At 41.2% G+C, this 16967-nt stretch overlaps 1 protein-coding gene across 1 annotated transcript in view; it reads left to right on the top strand.

Annotated features, from left to right (window-relative positions):
- The window catches only part of LOC126456227 (brachyurin-like), a 161849-nt gene that overhangs the window by 41225 nt on the left and 103657 nt on the right, over positions 1–16967 (top strand). The window contains exon 5 of the mRNA XM_050091979.1: positions 2718–2862. Coding sequence (XP_049947936.1) covers positions 2718–2862 — 145 coding nt within the window. The remainder of the gene's footprint in view (positions 1–2717; positions 2863–16967) is intronic.

The raw sequence follows: 16967 nt of genomic DNA on the forward strand, positions 1-16967 counted from the left end.
CATAACACTTCACAATAAGGAATGAGTATCTAGCTCAAGCAAAGGCATTCAGGTACATGGAGACAAACGATTGTCAGTGTGAACGCGGTTTGATATGACAGCGGTGCGAAAAGGGAAATGCGATATTTGCTTGGGCAACCTTGACTCGGCACAGTTCCACATCATCAGATGACAATTATCCGGACACCCCTCCGTAATGCGGGACTGACTGCTGGATGTCAGGTGGATGCGAGTGTATAAAAGGAGGTGGAGAGTATCGTGTTGCCAGCAGAGAAACAATGACAGACGAATGGGTTAGTCAGAATACCTCTGTTACATCGACCATGGAATAGTCATTGGATGTTGCCTGAGAAGATCCATTGGAGATACTGAACGCTTCTCCAGTTGCCCAAGTCGAGTGTCGTTGACATCATTGTAAAGTGGAAGCGTGACGGTAGAGCCACAACTGAACCAAACCAGGTAGATCTACTGAACTGACGGACGGGAACGGTAGAGCATTGCGGAGGATGTAAAAAATTGCACGAACTCAAAGCACACAATTATCGAGCAGCTTCTCAGAAGCGACACATTTCTGTAGTTATTGCTAACCAACGCTCGTGGAGGTGCAAACAGCGATGCCACTGGGCAGTGTACGAGTGGAAACGAGTGCTTGAATCACTTTGTACCCTGGAGCAAACAGATGAAAGAGGATTTTAGTTTGAGAAATGCGTGGAGAATGTTACCTGTCTGTGCCGACAGTGGGAGTGCGGAGAAGGTGGCGTTATGGTATTGGAGTCTTGTTAGAGTGTGATGCCCGTATTGTGCTTAAGGAAACACTAGATAGGAAAGATATGAACATAGGCCGAGAAGAAAAAAATCGCAACACCAACAAATTATGTAGTGTAATGAAATTTTTCTAGCACACTTGTCTAGGTAGTAGCTGTAAGAGATTAGTACTGCAAGATTGCAGGTTAATGTAAGCACAAGATAAGCCATTGTAAATGTGAAATTCTGGAGCATTAATAACCGGTGTAACTGCCACAATGTTGAATGCAAGCATGGAAACGTGTATGCATTGTGTTGTACTGGTGCTGCACGTCAGATTGTGGGATGGAGTTCCATGCCTGCTGCACTTGTTCGTCCAATACCAGGATGTTAGTGGTGTTGGTAGATGTCGCTGGAGTTGTCGTCTGATGTTCCACATGTGCACTATTGGAAACAGATCTACTGATCGAGTGGACCAAGGTAGCATGTCGACACTCTGCAGAGCGTGTTCAGTTTCAACGGCGGAATGTGCGTGAGGGTCATCTTGTCGGGAAACACCCTCTGGAACGCTGTTCTTGAATGACAGCACAACAGGCCAAACCACCAAACTAATCTACAAATTTGCAGTTAGGGAGCTTGGGATAACGACTGTCATACGAAATCGTACCCCAGACCATAATTCTAAGTGTAGGTCCAGTGTATCTAGCACACAGACATGTTGGTTGCAGGCACTTAACACGCCTCCTCCAATCCAACACAGGGCCATCACCGGCACCAAGGCAGAACTGGCTTTCACCAGAAAACACAACATACCTCACTCTGCCTTCCAATGAGCTCTCGCTTGATACCAATGAAGTTGCAAATGGCAGCGGTTTGTGGTCAGTGGAACGCACGCTACAAGGCGTCTGGCTCGGGGCTGTTCTTGAAGTAACTGATGTGTCACTGTGGCGCCAACTGCTGCTCAGTTTGCTGCTGTATGTGCAGTACGATGAGCCAGAGCCATACGCCGAAGACGATGGTCTTCCTTCCCGGTAGTGTCACGTGGCCATCCCAAGTCCGGTCTTCTTGCGACTGTACATTCTCGTGATCACCGCTGACAGGAATCATGCACAGTGGCTACATTCTTACCAAGTGTTTCTACAGTATCGCAGAAGCAACATTCAGCTTATTGCAGCCCTATTATACGACCCTGTTCAATATGGCGTCTTTATCGCCTTAAAGGCATCCCTGACTGCAATCAACTCACATTCAATCTCAAAGGTTCACGACCTTTACAGCGTGTAATTAAAGCAAACCTGAATTGCATGTTCACAGTGACGCTACTAGCGGCGCTCTTATGCGAATAGCTCGAAATTTGAGTACACTTCATTTTTCAGATGTAGAAACACGACTACCAGTTTTCGTGTATGTCGCAGGACACCTTCGTGTTGCAGTATTTCTTTCGTCAGTGTATTTTATAGCATCGTGTACTTCATAGAGTAGAAGAACAGTTAGCAGACGATGAGTGTCTCAGCATGACGATGGACCTTATAATAAAGGTGTAGCTGTGAGGCAATAGATTGTGGACAGTAGCATTCCTGAAACGGATTAGCCTGCACATAGTCCCTACCTGAACACAATGGAACACTTATTGGTCGACTTCCATTACTTCAAACTGCAGCGTCCTAGAGCACAATCTCCTATAGTTTTGGGCTAGCATTCCTCCACATACGTTCAGACACCTGACTGAAAGTGTGCCACCACAGTTTCAAGCCATGGCGGACAGGCTCGGGTACTTTTGAACAGACAGCGAATATCCGCCACAATGGCAGTTGCATTCGAGGAAAAGGATTTCAAGAACTTTTGGAGTTACTATTTTAGAATTTATGTGTTTACCTTCCGCGTACATCTTGAGTGAGTGACACTTTACTATGTTGGGGAATACCTGATTGGGGCTCCCACCAGCTAGAGATTATACTGTGGTCACGTTTCAGGGCGACAGCGGCGGCGCGCTGGTGGTCGGCTCACAGGGAAGCTACACGCAGATCGGGATCGTCAGCTGGGGTTCGGGCAATGGCTGTGCGAGCGGAGACCCGGCCGGATTCACCAGAGTCACCTACTTCCTCGACTGGATCTCAAGTACTGCCGGAATCACCATTCCGTAAAGGCAGCACATTCATCACCAGCTATTTCCAAATTCCTCGACAGAAGAAACTGTGAACGATACAGAGCCCCAAATAAATAATTCAGTATATGAAGTGTCTTATTTATTAATTTCTTGATCCTTAATTAACCAGAGTGTGAATGCGTCAATTACACACACAGTTCATCTGTAAACTTCTTTATGAGTTCCATTATTTCAGTTCCATGTACGAAACATATAGATAATGGCACTTAAGAAGGCAGCCATGTTGTTTCAAAGCTGCAAATTGTGCCAAAAAAAAAAAAGAGTCCTTACGCTATTCGTCATTACCAATCACGCACAGCTAATCTTGGAAGCAGGCAGAAGCAACTCGATTGTAATACTTCCCTGCTAGTTTCGTAAATGAAATACGTACTGTGAAACTGTTTTGTTTGTTGCTGTTGTACGAGAGCATTTCGAAAAGTAAAGATCCAATGACTCGCAGTCCTTAAATACAAAATTTATTTAGAAAACGTCAGTGACATCTTATTGACTGGATTATTTGTTATTTTTCGACATAATCACCCCCGTTATCCAAACATTTGTTAAGTAGGTGCACAAGCTTTTGTATCCCACAGTCATAGAAGGTTGTTGCCTGTTGTCAGAACCACATTTCAACTTCACCTTTGATCTCTTCATCGTCGTGGAATGATTTTCCACCAGGATGTGACTTCAGGTAACGGAAGACATGGAAGTCGGTGAGCGTAAGGTTCGGGCTGTATGGCAGATGGTCCAATACGTCCCATTGGAATTGTTTGAGTAGTGCTTTGGTTACGAGTGCTGTGTGAGGCCGAGCGTTATCATGAAGCAAGCGCACTGCACATGTCAGCATTTCCCTGCATTTGTTTTGAATTGCCCTTCGAAGACGTTTCAAAGTCTGGCAATATGCAGCGGCATTAATTGTCGTTCCAGGAGGCATAATTTCCAACAGAAGAATGCCTTGTCTGTCCCAAAAAACAGAAGCTATGACTTTCTTCGCTGAAATCGACGTTTCGCATTTCTTGGCTTTTGGTGAATTCGAAGGGCGCCATTGCATTGATTGTTGCTTGGATTCAGGTGTATGGTGATAAACCCATGTCTCGTCACCTGTCACAATGTGATCAAGGAACTCGTCACCTGCTTCAGCATAGCGTGTGAGGAAGTCGAGTGCAAAGCCCATCCTTTTCTTTTTGTGTTCTTCCGTTAAAAGTTTGGAACCCAGCGGGCACACAATTTCCTGTACTCTAACTTCACAGTCACAACGTCATAAAGAGTTGTCATTGACACATCTGGTGTGATCTGATGCAATTCCTTGAATGTCAGACGTCTATTCGCACGAATTGCTTCCTCCGTTCTCTGAAGAACGGTATCAGGTATCACAGATGGCCGACATGTTCTTTGTTCGTCATGAACATCGGTCCTACCTTCAGAGAAATGACGACACCATTTCGTTGCATTTTGTCGATTCATAATGTTCCCATAAACAGAAACAATTTCTTTGTGAATATCCGCTGGTCGCTGACCTTTTGCATTAAGAAAACGTATGACGGAGCGCACTTCGCATTTGGCGGGATTCTGAATCGGCGCAGTCATTTTAAACACCACGTATTCCAACCAGAAGAAAAAGTTCAACTGCCAAACGACCGCGAGGAGAAAGCTAACGGTTCAAGGTTAACACCAGAGTTGCCAACTTGCTCGCCAAAACTCTTCTTTTCCTCTGGTGTACGTTGTATCTTTACTTTCTGAAATACCCTCGTATATGTTGTAACGTCCCCTTAGAAAAATTATACATGACTGTGCTTAAACTGACACACAATATTTTGAGCGCAACGCAATCTGACTTTCAAAAATCCCTACAAAAGAATGGCCCTGACTAACATTAACCTATACCTTTCACAAATCACTTACCACACCAAAAATTTTTGTTACTAGAACTACTGCAATACAGCGAGCGCCACTACTGCCAGCTTAATAGTGTTCAAAAGTCATAAATATATAGCAGTTCATGACATCTAGTCTTACAAATTTCAAAACTCCGCCATTTCTCTCCCCACATCCAGCACTGCTGGCGGCTCACCCCCAACTGCGCAATGCTACGTGCTGTTAACATCCAGCTGCCCAACACTACAATAGCCAACAACAATGCAAACCAGCCACAGACAGCACACAGCACAGCCAGTGATTTTCATACAGAGCGCTATGTGGCATTACCAATATAAAAACCTAAACAGCCTACTTACATAGCCCCCATGCTCCACACAAAAAATTTTACAAATTGTTTTGGGCAGTGGCCAATAATGATTTGATAAAATTTTTCATAATTACAATAACAAAGAAATCAAATGCACACACTTATTGATACAATGTTGGTCAAAAGCTAAAATTTTCTCACAGTCCATAAAGACAGTGATGTTCATTCATCACAGTAAAATTGCAGTGTTTTTTTTTCTCAAAGTCTGAGCAGTAAAAGAAAATGCACACAGAAGTAGTGGATTTCCATGCAGTCTTGAAGAAGTAGTGTTGTCCTTCAAACGGAAAGACAGTGCTGACTCTTGACATGCAGACAGGTAATGGGCCACAACAGAGCAAACCCACAGCAGAGTCAGTCGAAGTTTTGAAGAAAATTGGTAGGTAGGTCATCAAAGAGCAGACCCACTGTAGTTCTGGTAGAGAGTATGGTATTGGTGAGTCATCAAAGGTGCAGCCCCAGTGCAGTCCTTGTAGAAATAATGGTATTGGTGAGTCATCAAAGACGCAGACCCACTGTAGTCCTTGTAGAGACGGCCAGCAGCTAACTGTTGCGACTGTGCAGCTGCACAATCACCATCGAAGAGTCTTGCGGAGAATATAGTAAGTCCATAAACCACCACTTGTGTACTCACAAAGTTTTTGGAATTGTCCTTAGAACCAGCAATGCTGTTAACCAGTCCCTTGCTGACTTATCAACACACATGGGAGCACTAACAGTCCTCTTTTTTTTTTTTTTTTACTTATTGTGCCTATACTATGACCAACAGAAATGTGTGCAGTGAAATGAATGCTTACAAGTTACTTAATTTGCTGAACTGGTGTCAATTACAATATTATAACATGAGAATACAATAACAAAGGTACAAAATATATCATTAAAGATCATAACCATACAGATAACATTTGTGGTAATATGGGCTTTACAAAAGAATTGAACTAACATATACATCAGTGTTACAGGAATTATGACATAAGTACATACATAAAGATCAGAATAACTTTTGAAACATCACCTTCACATATGAGCAACAAAACAGAATAAATAATGTCTAAACATCTTTACAAAGTAAATAACATAGTATCAGAAAAATTCCACAACGTAGCTCTCATCAGATAAACACATAAAGACAGGAAGAACACAAATACCTAATGGTACACAAACACATAGTGGGATAACACAAGAGGAAAGGGCAGGGTTTGTTTTCAGTGTAACATTTGGTACTGCAGTCCACCCCAAAACTTCATTCCATATATCTTTCCTCTTATTTCATCATTTGTTTCCACCAAAAAAATTCTATCTAAGCGTGCTTTCTGTATTTATATGTTCACACATTTCTTACCTCATTATTTATTTTCCATTATCTTACCTCATCATTTATTTCCAAGAAAATCCTACCTAAACCTGCAGTCCCTAAACCCTACTTTTTTGTTCATATCCTCTTTTAAATACTTTTTTGGCCAAACCATTTTCTTATAGCTTCTCAATGCATTTCTTTCCATTCATCACAACTCGTTCTCTTATATAGCCTACCCCATCTTAAGCTAACTTAAAACTACTGAGCTCAGATGCTAAACTAAGGAACTAGGTAATGCAGCAGTGCAAAACAATTAACACAAACAGCAATGATAAAAAATGCAAATTGGCAAAGCAAGCAGCATAAATTAGCAAAGCAAATGCAATATTACAACTAATCTAAGGCAATGTTCAGCAAACAAGGAAAATAAATCCATAGTAAAACTGGCTTAACAGAGTAATACAAAGTCAAATTCAGTAACATTATGCCTGGCAAACAGCAGCAGCAAATGCAATAACTTATATGTAAACATGACAAAGCTCAAGCAGAAAAAATATTACAGTAAAAATGGCCATGTTTAATACCTACGTCACATCTTAACACTAGGGTGATGCATTACAAAAACTTACTCTGCAAAAAAGTTACCAAGTCATTAAAAAATTAATTATGCAATTCCTGTGAAGGGAAATGTCTATTTGTGCTCTCTTTTCTGCGAAAGTACATCATAAAATTATTCTTTACTGGGTCTGTAGACAGAAAATAGTGATATTAGTACATCTATTAAATTTTATTTTAACCAATGCTGCAGTACAGCTAGAAACTAGATATTAAAGAAAATGAGCAATTATGTACAAAGGTAGGCATGAAACATCATTCATTAGCCATATGGCATTTCATAAGGTTGTAAAAAAATCTCTCAACTAGAAAGACAGTAGTCATAATCCGGTGTATAGACATAAAAATATTTCTCGTCATTTCACTAGGCATTTCAGTAAATATCATAAATTAAGAGCTCCACAGTGTAATCATGTGTTTTCAAGTTTGAGCATGTCGTATTTATGATACTTTCTACAAAGAAATGTCAGTAGCGAGGAAAATGGCCTCCATTTTTTTTCTCCACCTGTGCCTCTGAAAGGCACACACTAATGGCTTTTTTCCCAGGCAACTGTCGCGCAGCTGGGTGCTTACAGTGACCTACCTTCCTTACCAAAATATTTACGACATCAGTTTGCACTACAGTGACAGTCTCATATAAAAAATTTCACAGGTCGAGAATTTGCGTTGCAAATGTGTAGAAACAAAATCCTATAAATATAAAAGTGTCCAAAAAATTTTCAACAGCATTGTAAAACATTCACGCATGTACACACATTTCATAATTCTTAAAGTACGATTCTTGGTTTCCAACATCTTTTTCGACAAATCAGTGTCCCTAACCACTATTCACTATTCCTTACCTTATTATACATATACATATCCGTCAACACTTTTTCAATATTTCATCATAAGAAATACATAGCATAATCAAATTCCTCATATATGGTTGCATCATCTTATTGATCATAAGCATATCTCAACAGCATAATACACATCGCCGTCATAATAATATCGTAACATCTCAGTCAATTCTCAAAATCGTCATAGCTTCCTCCAACAATTTCAAAACCTAAAAAAAATTCTCTGCTCATTTCAATATTGTTATCTACCTCAACCGTACTTTAAAAATCATGATCCCATACCAAATACATCATTCAAAGCTCTCATAGTATCACAATGGTTCCAAAAATATGAACGGTTCACACAGTACAAACAAAATACAATTTCATAAGTGTGAAGTTATCCAGCTGCGTAATTACGTAAACATCTGTCACTGACGTAGTAAAAAAAAATGTTTGTCTCTCTCAGTTAAATGATCAGATAGCTGTGTAATTTATGTGTTAGAGAAATATGGTACCCATGTGTAAAGTTGTATAAGCAAATACCATATTAGCTAGGGCTCCTTGTGTTTGCCAGACACATGGTAAACAAAGTAAACTTGTACCCCCCTGAGGATTAATGTACGAGGGCAGTTCAATAAGTAATGCAACACATTTTTTTCTCGGCCAATTTTGGTTGAAAAAACCGGAAATTTCTTGTGGAATATTTTCAAACATTCCCGCTTCGTCTCGTATAGTTTCATTGACTTCGACAGGTGGCAGCGCTGTACGGAGCTGTTAAAATGGCGTCTGTAACGGATGTGCGTTGCAAACAACAGGCAGTGATCGAGTTTCTTTTGGCGGAAAACCAGGGCATCTCAGATATTCATAGGCGCTTGCAGAATGTCTACGGTGATCTGGCAGTGGACAAAAGCATGGTGAGTCGTTGGGCAAAGCGTGTGTCATCATCGCCGCAAGGTCAAGCAAAACTGTCTGATGTCCCGCGTGCGGGCCGGCCGTGCACAGCTGTGACTCCTGCAATGGCGGAGCGTGCGAACACACTCGTTCGAGATGATCGACGGATCACCATCGAACAACTCAGTGCTCAACTTGACATCTCTGTTGGTAGTGCTGTCACAATTGTTCACCGGTTGGGATATTCAAAGGTTTGTTCCCGCTGGGTCCCTCGTTGTCTAACCGAACACCATAAAGAGCAAAGGAGAACCATCTGTGCAGAATTGCTTGCTCGTCATGTGGCTGAGGGTGACAATTTCTTGTCAAAGATTGTTACAGGCGATGAAACATGGGTTCATCACTTCGAACCTGAAACAAAACGGCAATCAATGGAGTGGCGTCACACCCACTCCCCTACCAAGAAAAAGTTTAAAGCCATACCCTCAGCCAGTAAAGTCATGGTTACAGTCTTCTGGGACTCTGAAGGGGTTATTCTGTTCGATGTCCTTCCCCATGGTCAAACGATCAACTCTGAAGTGTATTGTGCTACTCTTCAGAAATTGAAGAAACGACTTCAGCGTGTTCGTAGGCACAAAAATCTGAACGAGCTTCTCCTTCTTCAGGACAACGCAAGACCTCACACAAGTCTTCGCACCCGAGAGGAGCTCACAAAACTTCAGTGGACTGTTCTTCCTCATGCACCCTACAGCCCCGATCTCGCACCGTCGGATTTCCATATGTTTGGCCCAAAGAAGGACGCAATCCGTGGGAGGCACTACGCGGATGATGAAGAAGTTATTGATGCAGTACGACGTTGGCTCCGACATCGACCAGTGGAATGGTACCGTGCAGGCATACAGGCCCTCATTTCAAGGTGGCGTAAGGCCGTAGCATTGAATGGAGTTTACGTTGAAAAATAGTGTTGTGTAGCTAAAAGATGGGGGACTAACCTGGTGTATTTCAATGCTGAATAAAACAACCCCTGTTTCAGAAAAAAAATGTGTTGCATTACTTATTGAACTGCCCTCGTAATTATACCCTCGGGTGTTACAGATTACAGCAATGGAATGAAATGTATCACGGAAACCCTTTGTATCATTGTACTTCAAATATCTTTAAAAATAAATGTTTTAAGTAGAAAATTAATCACTCAAATACGTGTACTGTAGCGCTAAACTGTGCGTCTTGTTGTAAGGTAATCTCTGTCATTACTTAACGGTAAAAATGTGCCAAGTGTAGTAATTGTCGTCGTCCGCAATCAAAGTTCTGTAGAAGTCAATGTACTTACCTCGTAATAAACAAAAGTGAAATGCTATGCGTAGAGATATCTTAGTTATTACGTACAGTACCGTGATCAAGAAAGTACTATACTGTAACGTATTGCTGTGCTAGGAAAAAGGCTGTCTCATTGTAGCTATACCATAAAAGTTACTACTAAAACATGTTTTACTTTCCAGAAGAATTGAGAAAAACTGTGCCGATATGAAACAGAAACACCGCAAAAGCAACATTGTAAATTGTCGTTCATTAGAAGCGTCGTGATAAAATCGTGTACTGTCACATAAACTAACCACTGTGTCATCTGGTATCTCACAGAAAGTACTTTAAATCCAGAATGTATTTTCAAGTAAACCAAAATGTTGCATTAAAATCTCATTAGCAGTACTGGTAAATGTTCTAAGTATGTGAGCGTTATAGTCGTTACGTAATCGTGCAACTAACAAGCAAGAATGTACACACACAATAACACTGTGTCGTCTGTCCACAATAACAATGCATTCGTAATTTCTGTTTAAATAAGTTCTCTTGGTTCTTGACTGGATATTTAACTTCAAACATTGTTGCATATTAACAGATTCTAAGTCTGACAAAGCATACTAGTAATGTAAAGTGAAAAGTTATATGGCAAAGACAAAGTTAAAAAGCAGATTATCTTCAACAAACGGTTTTACATGTGAAATGTGGTGCAATCCTTTACTCTACATAGTACTCACAGTTTGAACTTGAATGCAATTATCACGCGGTATACATTGGTAAGGAATGCTAAAATTTTTCTCAGGGTTAGCGTCTATGTTATTTTTCTCTGAGCCAGCCGGAGCACGTGGCTGCCTGCGGTGTGAGTCATTGTCTGTCTCTTTGTTGGCGCGCATCGTTACTGGGATTAGAAGACCTAACTTCTACAAATTCACCTTGTCGAGAGGGCCCTACCCTGTTTGAATTCCGCCAGTTATGATGAAATTCCGGTCTGTCGTTACGATTATATCGTCTGTCGTCATGTCGGTAGATTCCACAGTTTCTTTCTAGTCGGTCACGTGGTGGAGAATTTCTCCCTGAAGCGTAACTGCATGGTAGACTGTTGCGTCTGAAGTTATTCTGTCTCCCTTGATAATAATAGTTTTGGTTCCCATATTGTCTGTTTCTATGGTTGTCTCTGTCACATTCATTACTACAGAAATGCGATCTTTCTCTGTAACTATTTTTTCTCTGCCAACGGTTGTCATACGTGTGGTGTCTGTTTTGGTCATGATTTGCATTGTAAGAATAGCCATGTCGTGTCCATTTATTATTTCTGTCATCGCAGAATTGGGACGGATGTGACCTGCAATTGTTATGTTCCTGTTTTCGCGTTCCACGATTGTCAGTGTCAATTTCTAATTCTTGTAAGAGTCCCCGAAAAGATTCAATGTCGTCTTTGCAACGTCCTGCCAATATAATATGTCGTAAATATTCAGGTAATTTGATTAAGCAAATGCGGATGAGTTCTGAGGGGCTGTATGGGTTTGACAGGTACTGATTCTTGTGCAACATGTCTTCAAAATATTTCACAAGACTGGAAAATAGAGATTGTACGAAATGTTTCATCATTATGATGCTATGTTTTACTCGGTCTTGTGTAGCTTGAGACCAATATGCTGAGAGGAAGGCATGATAAAATTCTCCTTCACTGTGACAATCGTGAATGACCAATTGCATTCTTTCAGCTGGTTCATTCTCTAAATAGCCACACATAAATTCTAATCTGTGCACTAATGACAAGTTGGGAGGAAAACAATGAGAGAATTGATGGAGTCACGCTTTTGGATGAATGTCGTTGCCAGAATTATTAAATGTTTTGAATTTACATGTAGTAATGAACAGCTTATAGTCAAAATCATCATGTCAGCAAGTCGCATATCGGTCATTGTTAGGTCGTGTCGGCCGTTCCATCTCAAAATTCGGTGTACCTTGCCAATTTCTTTCATAATTTCCGAAGTGACTCGTGTTATTATTTTGTGGCTGTTCCGTATTTCTATGTCCCTCTTCCTGTATTGGAGCGCGAGTGTCCTCTGAAATATGTAATTCTTTTATTACCTGCATCAACTGATCTTGTACTTCCCGGATTTCTCTTTTGTACTGTGTATTGATTTGATTTTGATTTTGTTTCAATTTTCTAATTTGTTCATACTCTTCTGTGTCAGTGAAGGTTACGGGTCTTGTGTCATTCAGATCATCATCTACCTTTGTAGATAAGTTAGTGAACTGATCCGAAAGTTCGGCTACTTTCTCCGATAGTGAACACATTTCCTCAGTGTGTTTTTCTGAACCAAGTTTCAGAGTGTCCATTTGTGTTGAAATCGAATCTACTGTGTCCTTTAAGTTTTCCTGAGTTTTTGCAAGTTGCGTAACCAAATCGGTAGATGCAACTGAGTCAATTTTAGCCAACAAGGTCTCATGATTTTCATGGACAATGGTTTGCAGTTCTTTTATGGCTGCTTCGTGATTCTGTAATGCATTTTCATGCCGCGAAAAAATTGGTTGAAAATGCTCACAAATTTGTGTTTTTACACCATTACAGACTTATTGACATTTCGATTCAATGTTATGTAACTCAGTAGTTAAATCTTCACGTGTTTGTTCAAGTGTGGTGTCTAACTTCCGAAGATTTTGTTCCATTGTGTCTAACTTTTGAAGCTTTTGCTGTGTTTGTCTCTGATTTTGTTCCATTGTGTCTAACTGTTGCTGTGTTTGTCTCTGGTGTTGTTCCATTGTGTCTAACTTTTGAAGCTTTTGTCCCATTTGTTGCATTAATTGTAATAACAATGCACTGGTGTCTGAAACATGTTCCTCAGTGCTATTCGGCAATGCATTTGAACCGGCAATATTCGCATTTTGAAAAGCAGAAAATGTGTCTTGACTTATTTGAGAAAACGGCGAGGACGCAAAACCTGAGTCTACAGTATTTGCTAGATTGTGACCTGTCATTTCGGATTCCTGAGGCAAGCTGTTGCCAACCGATCGATCGATAATGCTTCCCTGTTCACTAATTGTTTCACTGCCTACACCATTATTTGCAGCCCGCTCCATTTCCCTATGCACAATTACCAAATTACTACTTTGAACATTAGTTATTTCGGCGGCGCTAACACACTGCTTTCGTCTTCGCTGTCATTTCTCAGTTTACTTTGGAGCCTAGTATTACATTTTTCACACGCCATTATTGTCACAATATTTCACATGACAACACAGAAAAGCACAATTTGAAGAGCAAAATAAGAAAACACATTAACATAGCATTAAAAATAATATCTCGTTAATTGCAAGCGCAGCTGCGAAATACTTGGTGCAAATCTACATGCATGCCACAACTGTTTTACTGTACAATAATGAAAAACCACAACTACAAAGGAAATTCTCTCTACAATTACGCGCTAGCAATAAACAACGGCTGCACTAATTACACAAACTACAAGAAAAAATCAGAAGATTCCAGTGAGATATCCTCAGCTAAGGGTCCACATATGAAACGTCCCCTTAGAACAATTATACATGATTGTGCTTAAACTGACACACAATATTTTTAGCGCAACGCAATCTTACTTTCAAAAATCCCTACAAAAGAATGGCCCTGACTAACATTAACCTATACCTTCCACAAATCACTTACCTCACCAAAAATCTTCGTTACTCGAACTACTGCAATACAGCGAGCGCCACTACTGCCAGCTAAATAGAAGATTCAAGCTACTGAAGGCCCTAACTACTGATAGGCATAATTAGCAAATGGAAGATTTTGATAGAGAACAAACAATGTATTTACCTTAATAGTGTTCAAAGGTCATAATATATACATAGGAGTTCATGACATCCAGTCTTACAAATTTACTGTCTCTGTCCAGATCATCCGTTCTCAAAAATCCGCCATCTCACTTCCCCACATCCACCACTGCTGGCGGCTCACCTCCAACTGCGCAACGCTACGCGCTGTTAACATCCAGCTGCCAAACACTACAATGGCAGACAACAATGGAAACTAGCCACAGACTGCACACAGCACAGCCAGTGATTTTCATACAGAACGCTACGTGGCGTTACCAATAAGAAAACCTAAACAGCCTACTTACACTGTTCTTTATGTCTGATGAAGCCTGGTCTCACCCGAGTGATTATAACTCACAGAATCAGAGATTCCAGGCAGCAGAGTATCCACGTAACTTCCACGATACGCCACTGCATAACCAGAAGGTTGGAGTTTAGAGTGCAGTGTCTGCACGTCGCATTTTTGGTCCCATCATCTTTCATCAGACGTCAGCGCGTTGCACTGCCAACATTTTGAAACCATTTGTGGCAGTGTTAACGGAGGAGAAAACACCTACAGTTACTTCCAACAGGATGGAGCAACTGCCCATACAGCCAGCCGATTTTTTGAGAACATTTACACAATCGTCACGCCTGACAGAGTCTTTAGCAGAGGGCAGTCTGATCTCGGCCGTAGCTGGCCACCCAGGTCACCTGATGTGTCAGTGTGCTATTATTTTGTGTGGGGAGCCCTCAAGTCTAGGGTCACAGCAAGAACCCTCGGTCTACAAGAACTGCTGCAGAATATTTCGGATGAGACTTCAGCAATTCCAACAGTCCATCTTCGATCCGCCTTCAGCAACTTGCTGACTAGGGCCTAGAAAAGCTAAGAGATGAATGGTGATCACTTTCAGCATCTGCTATAGTCAGGTTAGTACTGTATTTCCTTTGTACCCTGGAATTCTGTGCTTCGGGCCACTTTTATTTGCCCCACCCTGTACTAAGAAAGTGAAAATGGAGCAAATTGGCGCTCAAAAATGACTTCGTTAAAATTACGAATTGATACCGTTTATGAAAACGGCCTCATTTACATTTATTCAGAAAATCATTCTAGTGACGTGGAGGGTAACTTTAAATCAGTAACACGATACATATTTAACAAGTCGATTATTATTTCAATAGTATTAATTACTTGCACAAAGTACGACGCCAAAGACAATACAGGAGGCCAATCAGCTTCAGACTTAGGACTGGCTCAACGTTAATAATGTTATCGCTTTCATAGACCAAAAACAAACATCATTTGTCGCGTTTTAGTTACATGTACTTTGCTTTTCTATTATCACCTTGAGTTTATTATACTGATTACTGACGTATGATATTGCAAAATGTATACGTTCTGTTCGAAAAATGGAAAACTAGGGCATACCTGAAAAGTTGGCGTTCGAAAATTATGTATCAGCTGACAAACTACATGTTGTAACCTATTCGATATTCTCTCTCGTATTTTACGTGATTGTTTTCTTTTTCGTGAAACGAAACATCAACTTGTGGTGGGAGGAAACAGTGACGATGCAAACTCTAACTAGCCACACGTTCCACGTCGACTGCCTGATCAGGACGCTATAGTCTAACACAGCTTCTTGGATGAACTACTTAGCAGACTTACCGATATCGTTCTGCAAATTTTAAATCCAAAAGCACCATCTACAGGGGTCAAACGTACCTGCATTAGCCACAGGCTAACTGCACGTTGCACACCAGCCTGTGAATTCTGAATACGAATGTACAACGAGAATAATACTCTGGGGATGTAGTTAACCTCGTAAATAAACGACGGGCAAATTTGGTAAAGTCTTGATATTTTGTCGGGGTCCAGTGTCCTCCAATTTCGTATGGGTACATACGCTAAAGCGGTGGAACTCAGTTCCAGCTGCTTCTATCAGAATTCACCGTACTGTCGAAAAGGTAGCTTTTGCCTGTAGGCAGACATTACCGATACACAAGAGAAGTTACCGAAACCACAACACACAGTAACTGCCTCCCACCCTTCTACTCTATTTGGAAAAACGCGAGTCTTGCCATCTCATAGACACCGCCAGCACAGTTTTGGTAATGCTGGCACTTTCACAACGAACACAAAGTGACTGAAATATCTTCCTGCCACAACCAAATGGTCATCAGCGATAAGAATTTCACCACACTAAGATGGCACTCAGCGGAACAGTAAGGACAACGAATTTAGATTGTAGCAACTCGACTGGCATAAGCTTTGCACATTGTCTGACTTTTCTAGGTCTGTCCGTATATCACCAAGCAGAAACACTTGTAATCAGCAAACAAATTCACTCCCTACGCGACTTGACTTTCGACAACATTATTTATGTAATGTGTGCAAAAACAAAGCTTATTTTGCCGTAACTGCTGAACCGGCTCTATACGTATATGAGCTCCAGGCTCGAGTCACGTTCTCCTGGACCGAGCGAGGTGGCGCAGTGGTTAGCACACTGGACTCGCATTCGGGAGGACGACGGTTCAATCCCGTCTCCGGCCATACTGATTTAGGTTTTCCGTGATTTCCCTAAATCGCTTCAGGCAAATGCCGGGATGGTTCCTTTGAAAGGGCACGGCCGATTTCCTTCCCCATCCTTCCCTCACCCGAGCTTGCGCTCCGTCTCTAATGACCTCGTTGTCGACGGGACGTTAAACACTAATCTCCTCCTCCTCCTCCTCACGTTCTCCTGGAGCAATGGCGCGTCCTCCTCTCTGCTGCCCAACTGGGTTGATATTAGAATACATCCCATCGATACCCCAAGTTAGATGCTTGCAGAATGATATCCACAAGAATTTTACCTCTCTCCTAACTATTACGATCCACAACATTTTCAAATATCCCTTTTACAAAGAATTGCCTCAATTTAATCTTCGTACCAATAAAAATATGAGTGAAACAAGTATTAATGTAAGTGGTGTTGAGAACCAACTGAATTTGTTAAAACTGAACAAAGTTACAGGGTCCGATTGCATCGCTATCAGATTCCGAACTGAACTTGCGGCTGAGTTAGTCCCTCTTCTAGCCATAATCTATCGCAGATCGCTCGAACAAAAACCTAT

This window comes from Schistocerca serialis, chromosome 2, assembly GCF_023864345.2.
Source record: "Schistocerca serialis cubense isolate TAMUIC-IGC-003099 chromosome 2, iqSchSeri2.2, whole genome shotgun sequence".
NCBI classification, from domain to species: Eukaryota; Metazoa; Arthropoda; class Insecta; order Orthoptera; family Acrididae; genus Schistocerca; species Schistocerca serialis.